Source organism: Thalassophryne amazonica, chromosome 19 (genome assembly GCF_902500255.1).
Source record: "Thalassophryne amazonica chromosome 19, fThaAma1.1, whole genome shotgun sequence".
Classification (NCBI taxonomy): domain Eukaryota; kingdom Metazoa; phylum Chordata; class Actinopteri; order Batrachoidiformes; family Batrachoididae; genus Thalassophryne; species Thalassophryne amazonica.
The window spans coordinates 29,466,718-29,481,875 of record NC_047121.1 but is presented as its reverse complement, the minus strand read 5'-3'; the positions used below and the strand labels follow the sequence as shown (position 1 = coordinate 29,481,875).

General features: G+C 41.3%; 1 protein-coding gene across 1 annotated transcript in view; it reads right to left on the bottom strand.

Annotated features, from left to right (window-relative positions):
- apoba (apolipoprotein Ba) overlaps positions 1 to 9,807 on the bottom strand; it is a 59,399-nt gene extending 49,592 nt beyond the window's left edge. Inside the window, 7 exon segments of the mRNA XM_034159886.1 lie at positions 1,259 to 1,411; positions 1,778 to 1,925; positions 5,240 to 5,385; positions 5,488 to 5,600; positions 6,858 to 6,896; positions 9,022 to 9,024; positions 9,753 to 9,807. Of these exon segments, the coding sequence (XP_034015777.1) occupies positions 1,259 to 1,411; positions 1,778 to 1,925; positions 5,240 to 5,385; positions 5,488 to 5,600; positions 6,858 to 6,896; positions 9,022 to 9,024; positions 9,753 to 9,807 (657 nt within the window).
- Between the last annotated feature and the right edge of the window lie 5,351 nt (positions 9,808 to 15,158).

Below are 15,158 nucleotides of genomic sequence, written 5' to 3'. Positions count from 1 at the left end.
TCTGCCAACACAAAGAAGATGACGAAGAAAATGTATTTATGAGTGTCAAGATTATTTTCAAACTGTGGCTGACAGCATGTTCAAGGTGAGCGAAATAAGTAATTCATAATGGATTTAATCGTTCACATGTCTGGAAAACGACAATCTTTTAGGACGTGATTAGCATGACATAACGCAATGCTAATGGATAATGTTAGCATAAGCGAATGGCTCGATTGTGAGCATTTTTTTTAGTACAAATATCTGCAACACACACAGACATGCGTAAGGTAGATAATGGACCAGATATTTTAGAAAGCGCTTATTGTTTATATATATATATATATATATATATATATATATATATATATATATATATATATATATATATATATATATCACAACCAGGGGATTAAGAGCTTTGCCTGAGGGCCGTTAATGATTTTCTGGTCAGGCTAGGATTTGAACCTAGGATTTGGTCTCAAGCCCAATGCTTAACCACTAGACCATCACCTCCCCAAACAGCCTAACAGCTTTGTTATCTATGTTTTTAAGAAAGCCATGCTGCCAGGCAGCTGGATCTGCTCTTATTGAGACAAGAAACAGTCAAGAAGAATTGGAGTTAAAAACTCTCCCGTTTTTGAAAACTACCTACTTGACACAGATTTCCCCATTACTGCAAGCAGGTGCTTCTATTTTTAGACATGCACAAACAGAGATGTGGCGGAAGACATCAAACACACTACACTTTTCACTCATGGAACCTGACAGTTAACTCGCTCATGGTAACGGCAACATGACACTTTTCTAAACTGACTAAACCAGTTGAATGACAAAAACACAATAAACCAATAACACTGTTAAACTAACATGGCCCACAATAACATTTAATACCTCAAACTCCCATGATGCATTGCAGCACAACGTTCATTATTTACTAGTTAGCTAAAATCTCAAATTTCTCCAAAAATATTTGTCCTATCAACTTTCCGTTTTCACAGTGTTCATCACTGACCCATACATAAGCATACCAAATGGCAAATGTCAGCTCTCCTCAGTTTCTCAGTGATCGAAGCCATACACACACACACACGCACTCACGCACTCACGCACACAGAGGCCATTTTGCTATTATAACATATATAGTCAAATCACAAGGGTCAAATTATTTGGCATATAACTCAAGGCTAGTGTCAATGTCACAAGCACATGAGAGATGCACGTGTATTGGTCATAATTTAATGACTTAGCTTTAAAAGAAACTATAGCAAAATCTCACCAGCTTCTGCAGCAGAGCCAGAGGACTGTTGGTGAGTTTCCGAGTGTGGAACTGGTCACACTCAGACAGATCTCTGAACAAAGTCACATCTGTGTCGATATCCGTCTTAACATTCACCTGGTAGTTTGTGTAGCACTGGCCATGCACTGTGCTCTGAAAAAAGAAGCAAAACGTAGGTAGGCCAACAAGTTTTAATGTTAAAATGAAGGGTTCAAACAGAAACTTAGACTTACTGGTTGTAAGTCTATTGTTTAAATGGAGAAAAATGCAGTTTAAAAGAGGAATTTAAAAGGAAAACATGGGAAAATGCACAGATTTCCATCAATAAAAGTTCAAATTCTTTAACATTTTGCATTAAGCAAAAATGTTTTTGTTGACCTAAAAAACAAACAAACCCCAAAACAAACAATAAATAAATAAACAAATAAAAACCATAACCAACTCCTTTGCTATATTTTTTTGCTTTTTCTGCTGAAATTTCACCATATTCACAGTTGTCTGTGGTAAGTAAAAACTAACCATGAGGTTACTTGGTTCACCACCCATGCCTGGCACCATGAGGGCTGAGATGATACCTCTCTTAATGTTGAGGATATTGACTGGATCGTCTTCCCCGGGGAACAGTTGGACACTGGTTGCACCATCGACAGTGAACTTAAGAGGGTTCCTGGGTAAGAAAAACACATTTGTGGACTGCTCAGCTGTTACTGGACAGTGCTAAAATATATTGTGTATATATTCTGTCTGTTGCCTGTTTTCTATCTGGGTAACTGTCTGGGTTTCAGTGTTCATGAGTGTCAGTTGCGATGACTGTTGTCCAACCTGTCTGTGTCTCTCCCTGGTTATATGGCACTATATCCTGTGTTGTCTCCCTGTCTACATGGCTGTGTGTCATCTGTAATCATGCACCTGTTCCCTGTTGCATCATCACCTTCCGCAGTATATCAGTTCCCAGTTTTGTGTCTCTGCTTGTCAGCTGATTGTTGATTTTTTACTTCACGCCACTGTTAGGTCTAGTCAGAGTTCGAAGTCCTGCTTGCATGTTTGTCTGTCTTGTCGGTGATGGGATATCAGTCTGACTGCTTGTTTTCTGTGTTTCTTCCTGTCTGTCCACATGGGAGATGTACTGAGTCTTGCAAAGCCAGCACAAGTGTAATCAATCAAGTACTCAAGTCTGTATTATATCAACCGTGGCCTTCACACCATTTGTTGTGAGTTTACTAGTGTGTGTACTGAATTTGGCGCTGCACTGATAAACTGAATTCAAGATCCTAAACATTGTTGCCTTTGTGTGCCAGAATCCTGTTTTGAATTCTGGTTGCCTATGTTGACTATATTCCTGTTAAATCAAACCACTTGGAGAATTATCAGGTTCTGCACCTCATTCATCAGTGACATCTGGATCTGCCTGGACGGCCCTCTCTCACATTGCCTGTTCAGAGCGTCACCTAACTACCACTCTGTCCTTATACCCCTATTCCACAGAGCGCCGTGTTTTCCCGTTTCATCCAGAGAAGCAAATCAGGTGCGTTTTGAAGCATCACAGTATCTCCTTGATCCATCGTTTGTCAGTCTTGAACAAACATGATAAACACAGTAGTTATGGCCACCATCGACTGTCCTCAGTGTGATGCCCACCGACAGTTACTGAGGATGGCTGTAGATGTACATCGACAGCAGTTTTGAAATCGGGTGAAATTTTTAAGTTGTTCAAAAATTTCATCCCAATTCACCAAATCGGCATCATTATGTGCCCACATCTCATAGTCTTAGCAGCTTTAATCATGTTCAAACTATCTTTAAACGGGGTAGTCCTAGGGAGGACAACTTGTTTGTGCTCCATCAGGGTGAAAATTTGAAGCAAAAGCAGCATTTGTGTCAGTTCTGACTCAGAATGCAGCAGGGTGCAGCTTTACTTATGTTTTTGTATGGGTTGCTAGATCTGCACTGTATAAGCCAGGCAGTTGCTAGGTCTGCACTGTATAAGCCAACCCGATAGGATGCATGCCAGAGTAACCTGTTTCACTTTTTGTTTTGCACTTTTTCTGGATCGTGGAGCATTGTAACAGAACGGTGGAATAGGGGTGTTAACTTCAACCACAAGTTCATATTATATTTTTTGTTAAAACTCTTCGTTTTCTGATATATCTGTGTGGACCTGTATTTTGAGTCCACTTGTGTTTCATCCACAACAGGCAGAAATGTCCTCACTGTCAACACGCCACAGCTACTCATCCAGTCTGCCATCAGGTTTGTCTGCCCCATTTATCTGTGAATGCAGTCCTGCAACCTGAACTATAAAATGGAATCTAAATTAAAATAATAAAAAAAAAAAATCACATTCCAACACCAAGAGCCTGCATGTGTCCTGCAGATGGGTTCACTCCTCCTCAGTTGCTTGACGTTATATAAGTATTAGAAGTGCAATGATTCTGTTATAAACGTGTTGGATTGTGTAGTACAATACATGATATGCAGGTATCCCCAGAACATCATGATCCAGTAAGACCAACTCAGGAGTGAACCTTCCAGACATGTTAGGTTTTATCTGTCTTTAACAATGTGATGGAGGCAGCTGGACCACATGTGTCCAGACTCGTCGACTGCTTGTTTGCTGGTCATAACAATAATTGTAACCAGTTAGTTGAGTTTTACATTATTACCAACACACTGGTTTAAGAGGTCTGTGATGGAAAAGGGATCAAAATAAAACAGCAACTTGTGTAAAACTGCTCACAGTATAGCAGCGGAAACATGACAAACATACAAAGTCAAATCCTTTAAAACAAATGAATCTAGAAAAGTCTTACACAAGCTTACACAAGGAAACACTTAATATATATATATTATTTAGTTGGTAAATGGTAAATTTACCATTATTTAGTTCCACCATATCATGAATTCTTGAATAGAATTACTGTATTGTGCGATTTGTCGCTCAGAGGCTCAAGGCTCAAAGCTCCAACCTCCGGTGCTATAAAATGAAGCCAACACAGAGGTGCCAAATATTGCATTTTCTTGAATGACTGCTAAAATGAATCACTCCCCGCAGACCCCCATGTAAAAATGTCCAGCTTTGCAGCAGAAATAAACATGCTTACAACCTAGGGAATAAAGAAGGAAAAAATGTTTTGGTCTGTATCGCTGGTATCCCTGTTCATGACAAATGTATGGGGGTGGGGGGAGGGATTATACATATAATTCATTAGTTTGATCTATTTTAAGTCATGAAGTTATGAATAATTTGGGAAGTGGTTGCTTTGAGAGACAACTGTGTGCTGGCAAGCCGTGTCCAGGACCTCGCGAGCAGAGACTGTTGCTAGCTGAGGCTGCTAACTGCTGTGAACTCAACAATGTTTGTACGTTCTGTCCATTTCATTATATATATCTGTAATAATAATATGGCTTGTTGTGTGGTTAATTGTATGGAGCATCTAAGAAGTCGGTGCTCCAGTATTTCCACTGAGTGAAAGTTCAGTGTTATTCACTCACTCATCTTCAACCACTTATCCCGGGACCAGGTCATGAAGGTTCAGTGTTGTTTAATTCATATATTAGTAGCATTGACATTGAAGCTTCGTGAGGTTATCTGTACTGTTTACACTCCACTGCTATTGCGGCAAACTCCTGTCAAAATTTTGAATCTTTCCACTGCTATTGCGGCAAAACTCCTGTCAAAATTTGAATCTCCCAAACCATCCGTTATGAAGGCCAGTGCCCAGTCAGTGAACAAATATATATGATTAAAACATTCAAACCAAGGTGGTGACATTTGGAACCGCTTCATTTTGAGCTTCAAACCCACTCTTCAGAAAACCTTTGGGTGATCTCAGAGAGGGTTTGTCCCATATGAATACAGTATATGAGTGGCTGTGGCTCTATACTGTCCTCTTTTTCTTTTTTTTTGGTTTAATTTTCAGAAAACAACCAGGATGATCTTCCTGCTGAATCAGTCTGACATGAAGGATGTTGCACACAAACCTTTCCATGGCAACCTCAAAGGCCTCAGAGCTTGGGGCCAGCTTGTAGACCGGTTCTCCCTGAGGATCCATTGCCGAAACCTCGCTGAGGGCACAGTACCTGGTGGACAAGATGAACTTGCATGTCTGTGGGACATCGAGCTCTACCTGAAAACACGTGATGGGAAAACACAGACAGGACAAGGAGTCCCAGTCACATTTCTGTTTTAACAGAAATGGACCAGTTGGACTCATTAAACAGTTACGTACCAGACAGGAGACTTGGGGACCATTCTTCAGGTTAGCAGTACCCACCACTCCGTTTCTGCTCTCCGCAGTGTACTGGTAGATGTATTTCTTGCTGGTCCTGTACCTGGATTCCACTGTAATGTGATCATAATGATACAATGTTAAACGGACCTTTATCCATATGTGTAAAGGACACATGGTCGCTGTTGCTCTGGAGGTAAAAAGGGGTTGGAAATCAAATTCTGGATACCCCTGTCTGTGTGTCAAGATGTCTTTGAGTGAGACACTGAACCCCAAACTGATTTTCTTACATGCACTGTCATTCCATGGTCCAGTGGTGCGTGATTATGACTATATGTCACTTTGGATAAAAGTGTGTGCTTAATACATGAAACTACAAGGGCCCTGTCTTGACCATCTGCAGTGCACAGTATAAACAAGTGCATTTTCACATGCACAACTCCCCTTTACTATTTAAACAGCTATAATCTGAGTGTAAGATATGGTGAACAGTGCACCATATCAAGACACGTGAATGATTAAATCCATCGTGAATCACTGTTTTAAGGTGCTCCCCTCACTTAGGTCCTCAGCCACCATAATATGTGCTGTTTTTCTCTCTACATCTGGAGTTGCTCCCTGGGTGCCAGACTGTGGCTGTCCACTGCTCCTCATGGTTGGATTGTGTCTAACTGTAATTACGATGGGTTACATGCACAGGATGAATTTTATTGTATGTATTCATCGATGTACAACGACACTAAAGCCTGTCTTCTTTTTCAGTATTTTCCCAATAATTGCTCAAGTAAAGACTAATGATTCAACAGAATGTAGCCATATTCCAATCAAATGACAAGGATCTATTTAGGCATTATATAAATGCTCATTAAATCTCAGAACTCATCTTTCTTTCAGAGTGGATGATGCACATCAACACCTGGCTTCAGAGCTTTAGAGTGAGTGGTGGCTAAATGTCGCCATAGCAGTGAATAAACAGCTTATTGTACAGAATCCTAAACAGCACGGAGCAAGAGTCCACCAGCCACTGCTACTATCTAAACCCGAACATGTGTTTGTTGGTTTAGCAGAGCTACCATTGACTTTTTTAACCAGATCAATGTGTGCAATTGCAGCAACATATGTTACCATCCCCATCTCCCCCGTGCACACTATGTCCATGCACACACGATCAGTCCCCTCAAGGCAAATGCTAAAGTCTGCTGTTATTCCAACCAGTTTATTTACTTAAAAAAACCTGCAGCTATAGAAACCATCAGTTTGTCTGTCTTCAACAAAATAATGCAAGAAAAGATTCAGGAAAAGTTCTTCATGCTGAGGTTTGTGGAATAAATAGACATTTAAAGTGAACATAAATCTATGCATTAACTTACATACACAAGGTGTCGGCCCAGTATCATCGTTGTTTTGTTCTGGAAATTAAAAAAAGAGCGACAGATCTTATAAATGTGTAACAAAGTACATCGACATTACAGATAGCAAACGTTACACGTGCACAATTATTAGTCAAGTTGTATTCCTGGTGACTGTAGTGGACATTCAACATGTAATGGACATCGTGAACATAAGTCACCTTACCAAGTGTCGTCACCTGTGGTTAGAGTGTGTTCCCTGTCTTGCGTGTGATAACACGGCAATATGTCCAAAGTGCATATCAAAGTGTCTCGACCCCTTTGATGTTTTCCAGTCAGGGCCCCTGCCTGGGTAATGGGCAATGTTTGTTCCTGTTTCCCAGCAGGACCCCTGCTTGGGTAATGGGCAATGTTTATTCCTGTTTCCCAACAGGACCCCTGTGTGGGTAATGGGCAATGTTTGTTCCTGTTTCCCATAAGGACCCCCGCATGGGTAATGGGCAATGTTTGTTCCTCTTTCCTAACAGGATCCCCGCGTGGGTAATGGGAGATGTTTTTTCCTGTTTCCCAACAGGACCCCCGCGTGGGTAATGGGCAATGTTTGTTCCTGTTTCCCAACAGGACCCCCGCGTGAGTAATGGGCGACATTTGTTCCTGTTTCCCAACAGGACCCCCACGTGGGTAATGGGCGATGTTTGTTCCTGTTTCTCAACAGCACAAATGCATCGGTAATGGGCGATGTTTTCTTCCTGTTCCCAACAGGATCCCTGCATGGGTAATGGGCGATATTTGTTCCTGTTTCCCAACACAACCTCTGCGTGGGTAATGGGAGATGTTTGTTCCTGTGTCCCAACAGGACCCCTGTGTGGGTAATGCTTGTTCCTGTTTCCCAACAGGACCCGTGCGTGGGTATTGGGCGATGTTTGTTACTGTTTCCCAACAGGACCCCTGCGTGGGTATTGGGTGATGTTTTTTTTCCTGTTTCCCATCAGGACCCCTGTGTGGGTATTGGGCAATGTTTGTTCCTGTTTCCCATCAGGACTCCTGCGTGGGTATTAGATGGTGTTTGTTCCTGTTTCCCATCAGGACCCGTGCGTGGGTATTGGGTGATGTTTCCTGTTTCCCTCAGGACCTCTGCATGGGTATTGGGCAATGTTTGTTCCTGTTTCCCATCAGGACCTCTGTGTGGGTATTGGGGAATGTTTGTTCCTGTTTCCCATCAGGACCCCTGTGTGAGTAATGGGCAATGTTTGTTCCCATTTCCCATCAGGACCCCTGCGTGGGTGATGGGCTATGTTTCTTCTCGTTTTCCATCAGGACCCCTGCGTGGGTAATGGCCAATGTTTGTTCCTGTTTCCCATCAGGACCCCTGCGTGGGTAATGGGCAATGATTGTTCCCGTTTCCCATCAGGACCCTGCGTGGGTATTGGCAATGTTGTTCCTGTTTCCCATCAGGACTCCTGCGTGGGTATTAGATGGTGTTTGTTCCTGTTTCCCATCAGGACCCGTGCGTGGGTAATGGGCAATGTTTATTCCTGTTATGCATGTGACAAAACACTGACGTGTTTGTCCTGGCTAAACGATTGTTAAGGGCAAACTACTGTACGTGAAAAGAAGAATATCTTAATGTCTTCATTTGATCTATATCTGCATTTCCATACATCAACGATTATTTGGGCTAGTTCTGTATTCCTACATTGATTTATTTATTTTAAACATATTCTCTTTTTTCTTTTGTAGTGGTACTTTTTTCAGTCAGATCATCTTTACTGCGGCAGCACCACATAGCTAGATTTAAGCATCTGGGCTCTGACGTTACCAGATTCTACAGATTATTGCTTGCGATACTGGACACTGATGAACAGCTACACAGATCATCCCCCAGTCAGAGCCCACAGGGGGATGCTGGGGTGGAGGTGGGGCTGACAGTAGGCAGTGTTATTAATTGATACTTTGTTGATGGTGGCAAATGAAGAAGAAGCTGTGATTTATTCCAATGCGTTCCCAAAAAGCACACACACACACACACACACACAAGGTGGCCATAACAATGGTCATTAGGAGCATAATGCTGCAGTGGTTCATGAACAACAGTCAAGAGGATAATGAGCCACATCCTGGATGGCACCATGCTTGGTGACAATATTAAAGAGAAGCAGCACTGGTTCCAAAGATTCCACTGGACCCTCTTCCACCGAACTGCTCTTCAAGATCTCGAGGCTGGGGTTCCCACTGAGAGCAAGCTTTCCCGTGTCCATCAACAAGGCACGGGGTCAGAGCCTCAAGGTCGTGGGGCTGAACTTGAACGTGCCATCTTCAGCCATGGCCAGTTACACGCTGGCTGTTCTCGAGTGGGGAATCTAAGAAATCTTCACATACTCTGCAGTGATGGAAAAACTAATAACTCTGTTTATGCGGATGTTCTGTAAAATTAGCCAGTGAAATATTTAATGTCCACTTATTAAATATTTCCTTAATTATTCTTCAGACGCTTTCATTCAAAAGAAAGCTGAAAGTGCTTGTAGCAGTTTGGTCATAATTACATTTAATTACAGGACTTTTCCACAGTAAGCATAATGGGATCACCAACAAGAGTAATCCGAGATTTCTGATGTCCGCCAATCTGGATCCGGATCACCTCCAAAATTCAGTGGAGTCTTTCATGCCCTAATATCTATCTGTGGTGAAAATGTCGTCAAAATCCATGCAGTGGTTTTGACATAATCCTGCTAACAGACAGACAAACAAATAAATACGGAAATCAACGCTGATGATTTTATTACGTCCTTGTTGGACGTAATAATCTACAACAATAGTTCTGTTCCAATTAACTGGACCAGTTAGGCAGCAGTCCTGAAAGTGGGTCAGACATGGAAGGTTATTTTCAACGTAATTTACCACATCAGAGGAACTTACGAGCCACCGTGACGCTGCTGAGCAGCAGGAACAGACCCAGCTGGCTGTAACCCATCACGGCCTGAAGAAACCGTTCCGTCTGCGTTCTGTGTCCCTCTCTTGTTTGACAAATACAGCAGCACTTCATTAACAATCATTTATAAAGTCTCTTTCCAGTCCCGCCTCGTGGAGTCTGTGCTGAGTCTGATTAGTGATCAGCTCACTTCAAAGTTCAAACTCTGAAGAGGACCAAATGTTGCTACTCTGCAAATAACTGAACATGAAACGTTTCCAGGAACATGACACAGCTGATGTTATACTGGTTTGCCATCAACTATACACTAAGTCTGAGAAAATTAATGTGAATTGACATCTAATTTCATTTTTTTTCCTCCCACATTGCTTCATCACACAATTTTAGGTTTTGGTCAACAACTTGCAGAATGTAAGTCATGTGATACGGAAGTATGCACACCATGAATTTCTATTTAATCCACTAGATGGCGGATGCAGTCTGTGAGCTCTTGCCAGGAGCCGCCATCTTGCTTAGCGCTATTTCTTGTCATCAGGCATTAGATTAAATAGAAATCTATGATACGCTGACTTAAACTTAGGTTAAAGTGATCTGAAAATGCTGTTTTGTCCAGCGTTCATGTGCAGCAACAATCTGACAAAGGATTGTCAGCTGGTTAAATAAAGGTTAAATAAATACAAAATAAATAATAATAAATTGTGGAATGAGCTTTCATAAGTGTTTATTATATGTAATATTAATGATGTGGGGACATGACTAAAATTTCTGAAAAAAAAAAAGGTTAGAAAATGATTGTTTTTTTTGTTTCTGAACTGTATTCTGTAAAGTAGTGACTTCAGTTTTACTGCCTGAATGCTTTGTTGTGATAAATATCACACCATTTGTTTGGTGATTCAGTTAGATAAAGGAGTACAGGGTCACCTCATTGCATCCGATGGTAGCTCAGTGGTTAAGTTTCTGACTGGCAGTCAGAGCTTTTGGAAATTGCAGGTTCGAATCCCGTGGGTGGCATGAAATTCAGTAAGGTATGTCTTCTATAATACATTCCAATTCTAAGGTAGAACTCTACTAGTGGATATTAAGGTATATCTAAATATCTAAACAAAAAGAACAGTAGAACAGAAGAGTTGAATAAAGTAGAGAGTAGAGCATGTATTTTCTTTCTTTATTTTCACAGCAGCGTTGATGGTGCAGCTGCTCGCACTGTGTTCTTGCATGCACGAAACCATTGCAGCATGTATTTTCTTATTTTTTATTTATTTATTTTTTCACAGCAGCTGCACGATGTGGTTACACTGTGTTTTTGCATGCACCAAACTGCCCACATAGCACTTATTCGTACTATGTGTGAAGGGGCCGTCAGTATGTGCTGATGTTCTCTTTGAATGGAAATAGCATGTTTCATCTGAGTCTTCCTAAGTAATCACTCCTATGATACAAAGTCTTTCCACCGGTACCCAACAGTACTCCAGAGAGACCTAGCACCAAAGAATTCCTTTCACACCCACGCAGTTATATCAAGACTCTAAAGGTCTGGACTGTCATTTTCCTGTAAAGACTTTGGAACTGCCAAACACATCTATCCAGGGCCTCATGATACCATAAATTCTTAGCCATCTAGCGACCTCATAAGAGGTCCAATAGCTCCAAGAGGCATCAATGTCACTGCTGAGATACTTGAATCTCTAACAGATTTGACAATTTCACCACAAACGGTTATGCTTTTGAACTGCTGAGTCCAGGAAGTCAACAAAAGCCTGGATCCAGAACCATCACATACACAGACACTCCATCTCCTCACTCTCCTTTCTAAAGTGTTGCATTCAGGGCAACTGTTGATTCCACAAAGATCACAGCATTATCCACAAAGTCAAAGTCAGGGAACCTTGACTCACCAACAAAGGCACCCAAGCTGCTGGACTCCACAACTTTATCCAATACCTGGTCCATGCACTCACTCAACAAAGTAGGGGCAACAACGTAATTCAGAGCCCAGAATTCAATAGAAAGAAGTCAGAGACTCTAATAATCTTTCTGGTAAAAATGATCAGTGAATATAAAAGTCTGTCTTTAATTAACAACCAGTTTAAATTCTTATGCGTTGTAATGATGTTAGTCCTATAATTGCACTTAAGTGCAATACAAGCAGCCCTATTTTGAATAATCTGTAATTTATTTATCATTTCACCAGAGGCATTTGACCAAACTGCTGGGCACTAATCCAGGTATACTAATAATAATGCTTTAATAGCATAATTCAATGTTGTACAACTTAAAAACCTTGCATGTCTTCTCATGATCAATATACCCCTGCCCATTTCTGTGAGTGTTTTTGAAAAATTTCAGTGGGCTGAGCAGGACATTTTAAAGAAAGTCATCATTTTATTTATGATTAGATTTTGCTAAAATGTGGTGAAAATGACAGGACTGGTGTTAAAGAGGATCCACTCCACTCTGCGGGGGCCATTACACATATCAATATTTCAGAGGTTTGTTGTTTGACATAGTTACATTGACCTGATAAAAGCAGTTTGTTTATTTGTCCACATAAAGTTAATAAATGGTTTTGTCATACAGAGGCTTTTGGCTCTGATATTTAACCTAGTGCTGTTTTATGTCACCAATGGTTTAGTTATGCAAAGGTTTTATGAGCCGATGGTGTTTCCTTTTTGAATGAATGGATACTGGCATAACAGTGTATGGAGAATATAAAGCATGAACCAGGATTCAAACACGTGGAAATGCAGGTAGTGTTGTTGAAACTGATTCTTAGAAATTTGGTTCAGTAAATATTAAAGGTCAGTTTTCCACCGAACACACAGCAGAACAATGGCATATGTCAGTATGCCAACATACATACTATACATTCCTGTGTACTTCGTGTAGTACTACAAAGGAGCCAGTTGTGAATCACATGTAAAATTTAGGGTGGTCAAAATTCATCATCATCCAAAACAAAGTGAACAAATGCTCATCTGCACTGAAGATAGGGGTTAATAATTGTCCCTTATCAGGACTCTCAAAGTGTTTCTGGGTCACTGCCCTCTTCCAAAGCTTTGGGATCAAAACACACACACACACACACACACACACACACACACACACACACACACACACACACACACACACACACACACACACACACACACACACACACATTCTCCCGAAGAAGTATTTTTTTTTTCACCAAAACATCAAATCCAGGCTTGCATCTCAGATGTACCTTCAAACTATAACTGAACTTTCTTATCTTGTTGTGGTTTGGCCCTTGTCTGCTTTTCCAGTCAGTCCTTTGTCTGTGTCCGTGTGTTAATTGTCTTTGTCTTCTGTCTGCGTCTTTTTGTTAGTATTCGTTGTGTTCTGTCCCCTGTCTATGTCAGTCATCTGTGTTTGTCATCCTGGTGGTCTATCTCCTGTCTGTATCAGTGGTCAGTCACTTGTCTGTGTCCTGGTGTTTATTGTCATGGTGTTCTGTCTGTGCCCTGTTGTTAGTATTCTCTATATTCTGTCTCCTGTCTGTGTCTGTCCTCCATGTGCGTCGTCCTTGTGATCTGTCCACTGTCCGTGTGTCTGCATTTCCCTGTTTGCACTTTGTACACTTTTGAGTTCCATGGTTTCTGTTGCCTTCGTATTGTAATTAGTTGTTTTGTGATTCCCTTGATGTTTTTGGGTTCCGCTCACCCCCAGGTTTATGTATGCTTTGTATGTTACTTTCAGCACGTGTTGCATCTCGGTCTCCCCAATTCAAACACCTGCCGCTCATTTCTTCATTTGTTCCTTTGCGTATTTAAGTGTGCACTATTTCCTTGTTTAGTTATCATTTTCTTCTCTTTGGTTCCTCCCGTGATTCCGTTCGTGAGTATGCTGATTATCTTTGTCTCCTCCTGCATGGAGACTTGTCTAGTTTAAAAGTGTTGATTATCCGGTTACCTCAGTTTGTGTTACCTGCATGCTTGGATTATGTTGTGTGTTTGACTCTTGTTTGACCCCATATGCTCACTTTGTTTACTGGACTCATCTCTTGTGTTTTGCACATTAACTCACCTGTGTTATCACCTACCTCCTGTTTGGTTGCTGCCTGCATCATTGGGTTCATTTTGTAGTTAAATGTAACAGATCTTTTAAAGAAAATCCTCCTCTATACCACATCATCTTGAAGCTGTATATCTGGGGATACAACATGCAAAACATGCACTATGCACAATTTCTCTAATCAGAGCCACAAACGCCTACAGTGCATCCAGAAAGTACAACCCCAATTCCAATGAAGTTGGGGCGTTGTGAAAAATGTAAATAAAAACAGAATACAATGATCTGCAAATCCTCTTCAACCTATATTCAATTGAACACACTGCAAAACAAGATATTTAATGTTCAAACTGATAAACTTTATTGTTTTTGTGCAAATATTTGCTCATTTTGAAATGGATGCCTGCAGCACATTTCAAAACAGCTGGGACAGTGGTATGTTTACCACTGTGTTACATCACCTTCTAACAACACTCAATAAGCGTTTGGGAACTGAGGACACTAGTTGTTGAAGCTTTGTAGGTGGAATTCTTTCCCATTCTGCTTGATGTACGACTTCAGTTGTTCAACAGTCTGGGGTCTCCGCTGTCGTATTTTGTGCTTCATAATGCACCACAAGTTTTCAATGGGCGACAAGTCTGGACTCTAGGCAGGCCAGTCTAGTACCCGCACTCTTTTACTGCGAAGCCACGCTGTTGTAACATGTGCAGAATGTGGCTTGGCATTGTCTTGCTGAAATAAGCAGGGACGTCCCTGAAAAAGACCTTCCTTGGATGGCAGCATGTGTTGCTCCAAAACCTAATGTACCTTTGTACCTTTCAGCACTGATGATGCTATCACAAATGTGTAAGTTACCCATGCCATGGGCACTAACACCCCCCCCCCCCCCCCCATACCATCACAGATGCTGGCTTTTCAACTTTGCGCCGGTAACAAAATGGATGGTCTTTTTCCCTCTTTTGTCCGGACACGACGTCCATGATTTCCATAAACAATTTGAAATGTGGACTCATCAGACCACAGCACACTTTTCCACTTTGTGTCTTTCAGTTTCAAATGAGCTTGGGCCTAGTTGTTGATGTACGGCTTTCGCTTTGCATGATAGAGTTTTAACTTGCACTTGTAGTGACGAACTGTGTTAACTGACAATGGTTTTCCTAAGTGTTCCTGAGCCCACGCGGTAAGATCCTTTACACAATAATGTTGGTTTTTAATGCAGTGCCGCCTGATGGATCGAAGGTCATGAGCATTCAATGTTGGTTTTCGGCCTTGCCACTTACATGTAGAAAGTTCTCCAGATTATCTGAATCTTCTGATTATATTATGGACTGTAGATGATTGAATCCCTAAATTCCTTGCAATTG